Source organism: Molossus molossus, unplaced genomic scaffold (assembly GCF_014108415.1).
Source record: "Molossus molossus isolate mMolMol1 unplaced genomic scaffold, mMolMol1.p scaffold_m16_p_11, whole genome shotgun sequence".
Taxonomy (NCBI): domain Eukaryota; kingdom Metazoa; phylum Chordata; class Mammalia; order Chiroptera; family Molossidae; genus Molossus; species Molossus molossus.
Genome location: NW_023425346.1, coordinates 49,677,353 through 49,690,537, shown reverse-complemented (window position 1 = coordinate 49,690,537; position 13,185 = coordinate 49,677,353). Strand labels below are relative to the sequence as shown.

Below are 13,185 nucleotides of genomic sequence, written 5' to 3'. Positions count from 1 at the left end.
AACCTACTGTGAAGACCATTTCAGTTCTTCTAGTACTATCTACACTCTTTCAAACATCTATATTAGATACCAGAGGTATCTGACTACTCCCTCCCCTTTTCACTTTAATCTGCAAAACAGCAATAATCGAGGGCAGGTACCAAGAATTTTGACTATTAAAAGTTTTGTGTCATTGTCTACTGCGGCAGATACTGCCCTTTAATGTTTCAGATTTCATTTACATCTTCAAATACAGAGAATCAGAAAATTCTGGAAGTGTTAATATTAAAAGCCAATAAACAGTCATTTTCCTTTTTTTTTTTTTTTAATCCTCACCTGAGGACATTCTTGCATTTATCATCAGATAGAGCAGGAGGGAGAGGGGGAAGAGAGAGAGAGAAACATACATGTGAGAGAGACACATGGAGTGGATGCCACCCACATGACCCCAGCCAAGGCCAGGGACAAACTGCAACGGAGGTCTGTGCCCTTAGCGGAACCGAACCCGGGACTCTCCGGTCCACCAGCCGATGCTCTAACCGCTGAGCCAAATCAGCCAGGGCAATAAACAGTAATTTTCCTGCCACTTTCCAGTGAAGAGTTATTAAAAGATGAGACCAATTTAAAAAATAGTATTTTTGTTAGTTTTTAATTAGCTTTATTTCATCTATGGTGGTATCAAAGAAGAGAGTATATACTTGGTAATAGAATACAATTAAAGTCCAATATTTATATTTGTTGCAGAAACCTATATTTGAAACTGATGAATGGCCTGTCTTGGGGACAAGCCCTCCAGGAACTATTAATACTTTCCTAAACCAAACCGAGGGTGGGGCTATGTCTCAAAAAAAAAAAAAAAAAAAAAAAGAACTACAAATCCCAGAATGCCATTTCACCCATCTCAGCCGCGAGAATCTGGGAGGGCTACATCAACCAACCTCTTCATTGAAAACCTATGCTACCAGCCAATCAGAAGGCGAGCGGGCGCTCGAAATCGGGAGGCGGAAGGCAGGCGTAGGTTTGAAATAAAAGTTGGCGCGGCGGAGGGAGGTGGGTCTGCAGCCCCGCGGTTTGCTGAGATCGATTCATGTCCTGCGCGGGCTCCGCTGCGGGGCTCAAGCCTCCCGGAGGTGAAGAGGGGCGTGGGGAGGGCTGAGCCCGACTCCCGATCCGCCTGTCGCGACCGAGGAAAGTGGATTTGGGGGCGGATGTGCGTTTTCGGGGCCAGCGTTTGAACCGCGCGTCCTGTTGTTTGTGGGTCTGGGCCTGGCGGCGTGGGCAGCGGCACGGCCGATCGAGAAGGCTGTGGCTCCCTGGGAAGATTGTAGGGCTTTTGGGAAGGTTTTAGCGTTCCGGAGAACGGGTGGGACCTGGAGTCGTACATCGAGGCCCGGGGGGCTAGGTGACTGTGCAGGTCCTGGACCTCACTCCCCCCCCCCCCTCCTTTTTCTGCTGCCTTCGCCGGTCCGGGCTGGGGCAGCTGGCGGGTAGAGGTGTGCGGTCTCGGCCCAGGGGAGGGGCCGGCCGCCCGGGGCTTGGCGATTCAGGCTGCAATTGAAAGTGTCAGAGTTGGGAGTTTCCTTAAATGTCACCAATTCTACTTGTGAGAAATGTAGTCAGAGTCATTTTCCCAGGGTCTCAGAGCCTGTAAGTGCCCAGTGCAGTTACACTACTAACGAATTTCCAGGAGGTAAAGGTTTCCTGAATCTTGTTGCACCTTAACCACAGTTAAGCCCAGGTGGCTTGATCTGCCCTGGAATATGTAGAGCTAAAAGTTGCTAAGCATTTCTAGCAAAGGTCAAACTGCAATAGTATAGTTGATTGGAGTATGTGCCTGATGTGATTGAAGTAACTTAATACAATGTGTGTTCTATTTGTTTTGTAGCATTGTCTTACAAAATGGTAGAGGATGAACTGGCACTGTTAGATAAAAACATAAATGAATTTTGGAATAAATTCAAAAGCAATGTCAATGACACCTCCTGTCAGATGGTGGCACTAAGAGATACCTACAAGGACATCAATAAAGCATTTGCAGGTACCTAAAATTAACTTGTAACATGCTGTTTATGTTGTTCTTTGTTTTTTAGTGTTATTTCATCTGAATAGAAACATCAATTTCAATTTCTCTTTCAGAAAAGCTGTCTGTGAAATTAAAGGAAGAAGAACGAATGGTTCAGATGTATCTAGAATATCAAAACCGTATGTGAAAATCTGTAGATCCCAGAGTTTTGTTTAGATTAAACATTTTTATGAAATCCCTGATACAAGTAAAACAATGTATTCTGTGTGTGTACGTGTGTGTGTGTGTGTGTGTGTGTGTGTAAACCCATTATGTATCTATAACCCAGCTTAATAAATAGAACATCCTGTGTTTTACCTTCCTCTTCTCCCACCTTCCAGACTAACCTGTCAATATTTTATTTGGTATTGTGGTTTTGAATGTTACATAAATGGTATCATTTTGTATATATTCTGTCCCTTTTTGATAGTCTTTTTTTTTTCTTAATTAATTTTTGTTACAGATGTTTCTCCTTTTCCCCCCACTCATTACCCCTCCCCCTCCCTCCCTGCCCTTTCCCCAGTTTGTTGTCCATGTCAACTGTTCATGCATGCATGCATATAAGTTCTGTGGTTTATCTCTCCCCCACCACCCCCCTCTTCTGGGGATTATCAGTCTGTACCCCACTTCCACGTCTCTGGGACTACCCCATTCCTCAGACTGTTATGTTCTTTATATTCTACAAATAAGTGAGATCATATGAAACTTGTCTTTCTCTGTTTGGCTTGTTTCACTTAGGATGATACTTTCCAGGTCCCTCCATGTAGTCTCAAAGGATAAGAGATCTTTCTTTCTTACAGCTGCGTAGTACTCCATTGTGTATATGTACCACAGCTTTTTTATCCGTTCGTCTACCGATGGACACTTGGGCTGTTTCCAGATCTTACCTATTGTAAATAGTGCTGCTACAAACATGGGGGTACATATATTCTTTCTGATTGGTGTTTCAGGCTTCTTAGGGTATATTCCTAGAAGTGGAATCACTGGGTCAAATGGAAGTTCAATTTTTAATTTTTTGAGGTAACACCATATTGTTTTCCATAGTGGCTGCACCAGTCTGCATTCCCACCAGCAGTGTACTAGAGTCCCCTTTTCTCCACACCCTCGCCAACACTTGTTGTTTGCTGATTTGTTGATGGCAGCCATTCTGACAGGTGTGAGGTGATACCTCATTGTTGTTTTAATTTGCCATCTCCCCGATGATTAGTGATGATGAGCATTTTTTCATATGTTTCTTAGCCATTTGTATGTCCTGTTTGGAGAGGTGTATATTTAGTTCCTCTGCCCATTTTTAATTGGATTATTTGTCTTCCTTTGTGGAGTTGTATGAGCACTCTATATGTATTGGAAATTAACCCCTTATCTGATATATCATTGGCAATTATGCTCTCCCATACAGTGGGTAGCCTTTCCATTTTGATGATTGTATCTTTCGCTGTGCAGAAGCTTTTGAGTTTGATGTAGTCCCATGTGTTCATTTTCTCCTTTGTTTCTGTTGCCTTAGGTGATGTGTCAGTAAAAATTCTGCTGCGTATGATGTCTGAAATTTTGTTGCCTACAGTCTCTTCTAGGATTTTTATGGATTCATGAGTCACATTTAAGTCTTTTATCCATTTTGAGTTTATTCTCATGTAGGGTGTAAGTTGATGGTCTAGTTTCATTTTTCTGCAAGTAGCTGTCCAGTTTTCCCAGCACCATTTATTAAAGAGGCTGTCCTTACTCCACTGTATGCTCTTGCCACCTTTGTCAACTATTAATTGAGCATATTGCCTTGGGTCCTATTCTGTTCCACTGGTCTATATGCCTGTTCTTGTGCCAGTACCAGGCTGTTTTGATTACAGTGGCTTTGTAGTATAACCTGAAATCTGGTATTGTGATCCCTCCAACTTTGTTATTCCTTTTCAAGATTCCTGAAATCTGGTATTGTGATCCCTCCAACTTTGTTATTCCTTTTCAAGATTCCTGTGGCTATTCGAGGCCTTTTTTGGTTCATATGAACTTTTGAAATAATTGTTCTAATTCTGTGAAGTATGCTGTTGGTATTTTGATGGGGATTGCGTTTGAATCTATAGATTGCTTTGGGTAGTATGGACATTTTAATGATGTTAATTCTCCCAATCCATGAACAGGGTATGTGCTTCCACTTTTTTATATCTTCTTCTATATCTTTTTTCAATGACCTGTAGTTTTCTGCGAATAGGTCCTTTATTTCTTTGGTTAAGTTTATTCCTAGGTATCTTAACTTTTTTGCCGCAATGGTGAATGGGATTGTTTTCTTAGTTTCTCTTTCTGTGAGTTCATCATTGGTGTAGAAGAATGCCATCGATTTCTTGACGTTAATTTTGTATCCTGCTACTTTGCCAAATTCATTTATTAAGTCTAGTAAACTTTTGATGGAGTCTTTGTGGTTTTCTATGTAGAGTATCATGTCATCTGCAAATAATGACAATTTCCTTTCTAATAGTCTTTGGCGGTAGGTTTTATTTCTGTATTTGAAGGGGGGGGAACTGCAAAGATCATGATCATCTTTTTTTAATACTTGGTTTAATTTAGTATATTTTTAAAAAATTTTTGTCTTTTCATTTCTGTTTTCAAAGACTAGATTAGGATTTTTTTCTTTTTAAAATTTTTTAATCATTAGGAAATACTTGTCAATTAAAACGTGCTGTATTAATCTTATGAAAGTCAATATTTTGGTCTTACCTTGGATACGTATTTGTGAACAAAGCATGTATGTTCTAGCTAATACTGTGTGCTTTTTACAGAGATCTGCAGACAGAATAAGCTCATTCAAGAAAAAAAAGATACCTTGCTAAAGTTGCTTGCTGAAGTAGATGGCAAAAAGCAGAATTTGGAAGTGCTGACTGCAAACATCAAGGATCTTAAAGAAGAATATGCTAGGAAGACGGAAAGTAAGTTTTCAGTTGTACACATGTTTAAAACATCAATCTAGCCCTGGCCTGTTTGGCTCAGCGGTTAGAGCGTCGGCCTGCGGTCCAGAGAGACCCGGGTTCGGTTCGGTTCCCGCTAAAGGCATGTACCTCGGTTGCAGTTTGTCCCCAACCCTGGTTGGGTCATGCGGGTGGCAACCACTCGATGTGTCCCTTTCACGTCGATGTTTCTCTCTCTCTCTCTCCCTCCCACTCTATCTGAACAAAATATTGAAAAATGTCCTCGGGTGAGGATAAAAAAAAAAAAAAAACATCAATCTAAAATTCAAAGTGGTGCTGGCTCACGTATCTTGCCTTCTCTCCAGGTTATTGCCAAATAGATATTATTCCCTAGGGGCATAGCCAGCCTCTCATATCTGTAAGGTATCTATGGGAGACAGTAGCTCAGTGGGTTTTATTTTCTGTTTTACATAAAGGTTCTTTTGATTTCTAATATAGCCAGAGTAATAATGAAATTAATATGGGAGTTAAGCATAGTGGAGACAGTTTCACTAAATAAGATTTGCCTGGGAGAAACCATAGTGTAATTTAGGTAACAAATTTATTGATCACACATCCTCTGTCAGGAACTATTGAGCACTCTCTTTACACTGGAAAGTCTCTGTCTAAAAAACCTTTATACTTAAATGTGTGCTTCTGACCATAAAGGAGTCTTGTTTGCCCACAAATGAAGTTATCAATTCTCAAATCTCTTGAAAATAGCAAAGTTCACTTTGTTAATGCTTTTTCTTATAGAATTTGTATGCCAGTCTACATTATTTTTCTCATCTGCTATGTATTACTTAGGAAATAATGTGCTAAGTTTACAAACAATTCTAAACTAGCATGAAATAAGGCTGACTTCTCATGAGAAATAGTTATATTTAAACGAATAGAATATTTTCCCTGGCTGGTGTGGCTCAGTTGGTTGGGCATTGTCCTGTGCGCGCCAAGAGATTACCAGTTCAATTCCAGGTCAAGGGCACATGCCCTGCTGCGGGCTCGATGTCCAGTAGGGGGCGTGCAGGAAGCAGCCCAGCGATATTTCTTTTTCTCTTTTCCCCCTGTTCTTTCTCTAAAAATCAATAAATAAAATTCTTTAAGAAAAAGAGAAAAAAGAATAGAATATTTTCCAATGAAACAGTTTCTTGGCTAAGCAGGAAAAAAGCAAAATAATGTAAAGGAAGTCTATTTCTCTGCTAGCCACGCAAATCCTGGCCTATGTATTCATGCTGCTAAGTGATACAAAAGAATAAAACATTCCTCTTACTCCTTGTACATATTTTCTCACACTGTTTTTCCTTACATCTTAAATGAACAGAAGCCTCTTTTGCTAATTGATAGAAAAAAAATTGAATAAATGTAAGCAGATTCATTTGTCTGGCATGATTTTTATAGTTGTTTTCAAGTTTTTAAAGAATTAATTAAATGAACGCTAAGTGTCATTTACAATATTTGATAGTGTGTATGCTCTTTTAATCGTAGCTATTTCCACTGCTAAAAAATCTAGTGAAGAGAGGTTGCAACGGCTACAGAAATCTGTAGACATGTTTAAAGATCGACTTGGACTAGAAATTCGAAAAATTTATGGTAAGTATGTTAATGTAAATAAAGCATAGGAAATTAGAAGGTGTCTCTTTTTTTTTAAGTAGAGGAGAATTTAAAAGAGCATTTTCAAAGTAAAATATTTCATGTTTTAAAGTAAAATAATGACTACATTATTACCTTTTTAGGAAAAAAGTTACAGAATTTTTATCACCATAACATAATCACTAGTGCCTTGGTTATGTATTATCCAGTATTTTAATACATATATTTTTGGCATGGTTGCCAACATGCAAATAACTTTTGTTCTTTGCTTGTACTGGTATTGTATGCTTCACATTTCTCCAGTTATTATAGCCTTCACAGTGGTAAATTTAAAATGGTGGTGTAATAATTTATTTCTTTAATGTATCATTAATATATGTATTGTCGCTAACTTTTGGATTCTGCCTGTTTTATAGTTTTAGAAGTACTACAGTGAATATACATTCTTCCATTTCTTTTGTATAATGTCCATGGAATTGGTTCAAGAATGTAAATATTCTAGTGGCTGTTACATGTATATATGCCAATTTACAGCACTACTTAATTGCATTGGGAGTCTCCAAGATTATCATCAGATTTGGTGATTTTCCAGAAAGACTTGGTCATGTTTAAACTACAATATATTTTAAAACTAATTTGCAGTATGCATTTGGAGACATTGGTTAAGTGAATTTACAGGATGGGGCAAAAGTAGATTTACAGTTGTTCATATGGAAAATAATACAATAATTAATAAATAATAATACGAGAATAAACCCTGTATTTTGCCTACACACAACTGTAAATCTACTTTTGCTCCACTCTGTATAAACATAGTGTTTAATTATTGATCAGAGACAGAGGTAAGCACATCCCCATCGAAAGCTTTGGCACAACAAAATGTTCTCATTAAATAACTGAATCTCTTTTTTCAGGTGATAAGTTGCAGTTTATATTCACTAATATTGACCCTAAGCATCCTGATAGCCCATTTATGTTTTGCCTGCACCTGAATGAAGCAAGGGACTATGAAGGTATGCCATCCTCTCTATAACTGGTAAACATTGGCACCCCAGCCCTTGCTGGTTTGGCTTAGCGGTTAGAGCATCGGCCTGTGGTCCAGAGAGACCCGGGTTCGGTTCCCACTAAGGGCATGTACCTCGGTTGCAGTTCGTCCCTGGCCCTGGTTGGTCATGTGGGTGGCAGCCACTCGATGTGTCCCTTTCACGTCGATCTTTCTCTTCCTTCTCTCCCTCCCACTCTATCTTAACAAAAAATGGAGAAATGTTCTCGGGTGAGGATAAAAAAAAAACATTGGCACCCCAAAATGTTATTTGAATCAGAATATAAAGTAACATGAATGAAATAATATTCCTACAGTTATTGTTTTCTTTTCCAGCCTTGCTTTTTGGGATATTGTCTTCTAAAGGCTGTGACTGTAATAGTAGCTTCTCTTCAGGATGGCTTAGTGCGTCAGTGGCAGAAAAGTCTAACAGACTAAAGATCTCTGTAGTTCATATGCAGGTGTGGATTATCCTTTCGGAGAACTTAAAGCAAGTCTGTAAAGGATATGACTACCTGAATATGAATACTATTATAGTTTATCCAAGTAGGTGGTTTTCAAACCAAATGTAAAATCATTAGACTCTGGTATTTTTTTTTTTTTTCACCAAAGTCAATTTTACAAAATTATTCCATCCTGAAAAATTCTACATGTTGATAATTTAGCTGAGTTACTGATTCTCCAACACGCCAGATGGTTTTTGGTTTATAGGGAGTATATATGATTGGTAATAGTGTGAACAAGAACAGAATGGAAATATATTTCTCTCTTTTTTTATTCGTTTGATTCCCCTTTTAAAGTTATTACTTTATTGGAATTCAGGAAATGGTTCTCGCTTTTGATACCTGTGTTCTCATTGAAGCTTTACAGGAGGCACAGGGGATCGGTTTAGTTGGCTCTCCAATGTGCCCTGATGACTCAATTCCTAGTCTGATGGACTTCATATTTTAGGAATCATATTCATGCACAAATGTTTGGCTTTTGTCTCTCTAGATAAATATTTCCTAATCTAATGAGTGCTAAATTTTAAAAAGCAATCCTCCCAATCCTCTTACTTAGCTTCTAAATTTTCTCCAAATTGGATATCCTCTATTACTACATAGTGTTATAGTATTTGATAGTGTATTAAAATAGAATCTATAGTTTAATTTTGAACCAACTAGTATTTTCTCTTTTTTTCTCTACTTTGACCATGGGCCTTGTTTCCTAAGCAATTTCTACTAAAGAGCAGGAAACCTCATGTGGTCAGATTTCTCCCCCCTGAACAAAGGACACGATTGATGATGGTAGAGAATGCTGGGTCGTTCTTTCCTTGGACCAACCTCTCTGGTTGCTTGCTCCCAATATGTACTATCTGGTTCAACTGCATGTGATAGCCATACTGTTATTTGTGACTTTGAGTATCATTGTTGAGTAGGCCCTGTAAATACCACTTTTGGAATAGTGACCACATTTTCTAATAACCTCTATTTCATTTGTGAAACTTCAGATTTTCTCCCCCTTAATTTGTAAGTTATTAAGGATTGGCATTGAAAGTTGTTGGGTTTTTTTTAATTGATCCGGTGGTTAGACACTAGAAGTCAGGCCAAAGTTCTAGAGAGAAGACTGACTTAACAGTTAAAAAACAACAACAAAAAAAACCTGTTAAAATAGTTTAGTTAGAATGCATAGGGCCCTGGCCAGTTTGGCTCAGCAATTAGAGCGTCAGCCTGTGGACCGATGAGTCATGGGTTTGATTCCAGTCAAGGGCACGTACCTCGGCTGCGGTTCTGTCCCTGCCCCTGGTCGGAGTCGTGGGGAGGCAATCAGTAGATGTGTCTCTCTCGCGTTGTTGTTCCTCCCTCCCTCCCTCCCTTCCTCCCACTCTATCTGACGAAAATGGAAAAAAATATCCTTGGGTGAGGATTACAAATTAAATAATAATATAAAAAAATGTATAGGAAAGATAATGAAAAGTGACATTCTGTTCCTTATTGCTTAGCTCTTCAATCCCTTGACTGCCATCTGTTTAAATGTAAAGCAAGATTGTAGTACAAAGATTTGAATATTTAGAGATTAAGCAAGAGGAAATGTCCAAAAGATAGTTAGGATATGAAAATCAAGTGTATCTATCATTCTATGCTCAAATCAGTTCAATAAAATGGAATTAAAATGATTTGAATCAGTTGAAAGCATCTAAATTGGAAAAACTTCTCTTCCATAAAAAACCTCATTCAAATTGTTTTCTTTTTTCCTTCTAGTGTCAGATTGTGCTCCTCATCTTGAATGCCTGGCAGAATTTCAAGAGAATGTAAGGAAGACCAAAAATTTTTCGGCCTTTCTTGCCAATGTTCGGAAAGCTTTCGCTACTGTGGTTTATAATTAATGTATAAATAGTATATAAAAATTGGTGGGGCTCAGTGGTTGAGCGTCGACCTATGTACCAAGAGGTCACTGTTTGGATTTCTAGTCAGGGCACATGTCCAGGTTTTGGGCTTGATCCCCAGTAGGAGGTGTGGGAGGCAGCCAATCGATGTTGGTGCTTCTCTCTCTCATCCATGTTTCTATCTCCCTCTCCCTTCCTTTCTCTCTAAAAATGTCAATAAAAAATTTTTAAAATTATTTTAATTGAAATCTTAGGAAATAAAATTTATAGTCAAATGTGTTGTTTTTTTTAATGAAAGATATATATACACACACACACACATAGTTGATCTTTGAACAACTTAGGTTTGAATTGCACAGGTCCACTTATATTTGGATTTTTTTTCATTAAATGCACAGTCAGCCATCTGTATCCCTGGGTTCACATCTGCAGATTCAACCAAGCATGGATGGAAAGAAGTATTTTCAGTCTGCAGTTAGAAATCCTCAAATACAAAGGCTAATTTAAATTATACCCGAATTTTCAACTGTATGGGGATTGGAGCCCTTAACCCCTGCAGTTATTGAAGGATCAGCAGTATATATACCAAGGACTTGGCTCAGGGCTCTGCTCATGTGGCTGGAATCTATCTGGAAGAATGCTATGGACTGGAGTAATGTTCACTGACACATCCTGGAGTGCAGATCGGCTTTTAGGAACCACTGGTTTGTATTATCTCTGCAGACATGAAAGGCCAATAAACTGCCCTAGAGATTGGAGCATGTTCTACTGATAATGGTCTTACCTGTTTTAGCATGGGCTTGTCTAAAGGAGCACAGTGAGCAAAACTATGTAGTTTTCCTAGGCAGATCTTTACATTTGGCCTTATTTTTCACATACCTACATTTAAATGACTGCATAAAACCATATCAAAACCCAACTTTGGTTTGTGTGGACCTGGCTTGATTTGGAGCTCAAATTATAGCAGCAGGATCCATTTCTCAGCTGTTTATTTCTGTGCTGAGGCTCCATTTGGTGGACCCCAGCAATTTCAAATTCATCTCAATCCCCAAACCACTCACTGATGATAAAGGGGGTAAAATACAGGCTTCAGATTAGACTAGGTGTGCCCTGAAATCCAGGTGTAGAGGTAGACCGACTACAATAATGAGCTAAGAGTAGGGATGTTATAGTTCTCAAAAGGGTAAGGGAGATTAGATGTTTGACATTAAAGAAATAGCAGTTACTGCAGTATGCATATACCGAATTCCCTGCTTGAAATATATCCACAGGGAACAAACAAAACAAGGAAAGATCTTTATTTATTGAAATTAAAGACCATATCTCATACCACAAACTCTTGATAGGTTTTGAACCACACAGTGAAAAGGCATTGGCATGGCTTGACTCATTAAGAAATTCTGAAGGACCCCTGTCACCTGCAAGTTAGAACAATGATGATTGGGGGTGAGAGAAAAAATGGGGAGCACCCTACTTGGGTTTTATTTCTCAAGGACAGCCATTCTAATGATGGTGGAGGTGAGACGAGATCTGGGGACGACCACATAGCAGGAGAGTCACAAAAGGACAGTGTAGGAACCAGCTTTGCTGCTGAGATCCAAAGTCAAATGGACCAAGAAAAGCTCACTAGCATGCCAAAAAAGGGCTTTAAACCACGGAACTTTATAGTGATTTGTTTTCTCAGCTTTGATTCATTCCCAAACTGGAATTGGTTAGGGTTGACTACCTTAGAATAATGGCTAATACTTGACAGATACATACTCATTTATATTCCCTTGAAAACCTGTGTGATAGATACTACCCATAACCTTGTTCTGCAGATGAGGAATCCAAGGTGACAGAGTTAAAGGAACTTCAAGTCTCACAGCTGGTGAGTGGTAGAGTTGGGGTTCAAACCCGGGTGGCAGCCTGGCACCTAGTCCATGAGCCTCCCCAGAGGCCACCCGATGCCTGTGTATGTTACATTGCAGGGAAAGCATGGAAAGTCGAAGTTCTTAATGAAGATTCTAAACTGAATTTCTGTAATGTAAACAAGCTTTTGTGTTTCTGTAGAAGTATAATGATTAAGGGGGGAAAAGGTCAACTGTCTTGAAAGCAGGGAAATAGTCTTTGCCTGGGTCCTTAGAAATAGCTTCACTAAAATGACAAAACGGCCCAGGAAAACGATGAGTATCTAGAGTTTTAGGCGCATAGGCCTCGTCACCTGAGGTCTTTATGGAAGTGCCGGCTGGACTTGTACGTGTCTTTATCTGTTTAGTCTAATATAGCGGCCTTAATTTTTGAGTTTTACTATGTGCCAACCTAAGAAGATTCTGGAGCTAATATTATTAATATATTAGCTTAAATTTTAAAGTTGATACTGTGGACAAAAAGGGGGGGGGGGCACGTTCTATGGAAAGTAACCTCACAGGGTGGTCTGATCATAAATTCGTTACTGGGCAGGTCAGTGGTGGATAGTCACTTCCCACGCCTGTAATTTTTTAGAAAAAGGTTTATCTTTGCTTCAAGAATTTCTGTCTATTGTTTCTGTGCATCTAAGATAACACACCTTTGAAATAAACCTCACCACTCTATCAAGAGAGTACATAATCTTGTTAACAATCCTGTAATCCAATCCCTGCTTTGCTTCAGCCTCCACATAATCTTCCTTAAGTACCCTCCTTAATTCCAGAGGAGTGAAAGAAGCTCACAGCTGTTATTTTCTGGAGCATTTGTGATCTTGCTCCCCAATGTATGTTGTCAGTTTGGCTCAAATAAACTCATAAAAATTCTCCACAGGTTTGGATGTTTCTGACATCGACAATACATTATGAAAATTATGCTTTGAATGATTATCGATACACATGAAAGGCAAACTTGCTTTATTTATCCATTTTATCTAGGAAGGTATATTATAAAAATGAAATAACAATTTTAAGCATTTAAAATCTTCCTGATATGGAAATGAGGCATAAGATTTTTTTTAATAAGAAACAAATATGCTCATGTAGTAAAACACTTTGAAATGGATCCAGATGAGGTCAACTAATCTATCCACATTTTGTAATAAAATGGAACAATGAGATTTTGAAGATAAAACTCAAAATCACTAATTGTTTAAGCTAAAAAACTAATCAGTACAAAATCGGCTAAACTGTTCTAATAGATTGGAAATTTAATTTCCAGGCTAATGAGGATCAGAAAGTTGCTTCTCTTCTACTTCAGAAAATGCCTGTAC

The 13,185-nt window shown here is 38.6% G+C and overlaps 1 protein-coding gene across 2 annotated transcripts; it reads left to right on the top strand.

Moving 5' to 3' along the window:
- The first annotated feature begins 1,017 nt into the window (after window positions 1-1,017).
- Window positions 1,018-11,838, top strand: SPC25 (SPC25 component of NDC80 kinetochore complex). Of its 2 annotated transcripts, XM_036254581.1 has the most exons (8): window positions 1,018-1,109; window positions 1,865-2,017; window positions 2,116-2,181; window positions 4,807-4,953; window positions 6,457-6,561; window positions 7,476-7,574; window positions 9,844-9,893; window positions 11,789-11,838. In XM_036254581.1, exons 1-8 carry the CDS (start codon window positions 1,067-1,069, stop codon window positions 11,804-11,806), a joined length of 681 nt encoding a protein of 226 aa, XP_036110474.1. In that variant the 5' UTR covers window positions 1,018-1,066; the 3' UTR covers window positions 11,807-11,838. The 2 variants fall into 2 exon arrangements, with proteins under 2 accessions (XP_036110474.1, XP_036110473.1); XM_036254580.1 differs by lacking the exon at window positions 11,789-11,838 and having other exon boundaries at window positions 9,844-10,051.
- The last annotated feature ends 1,347 nt before the right edge of the window (window positions 11,839-13,185 follow it).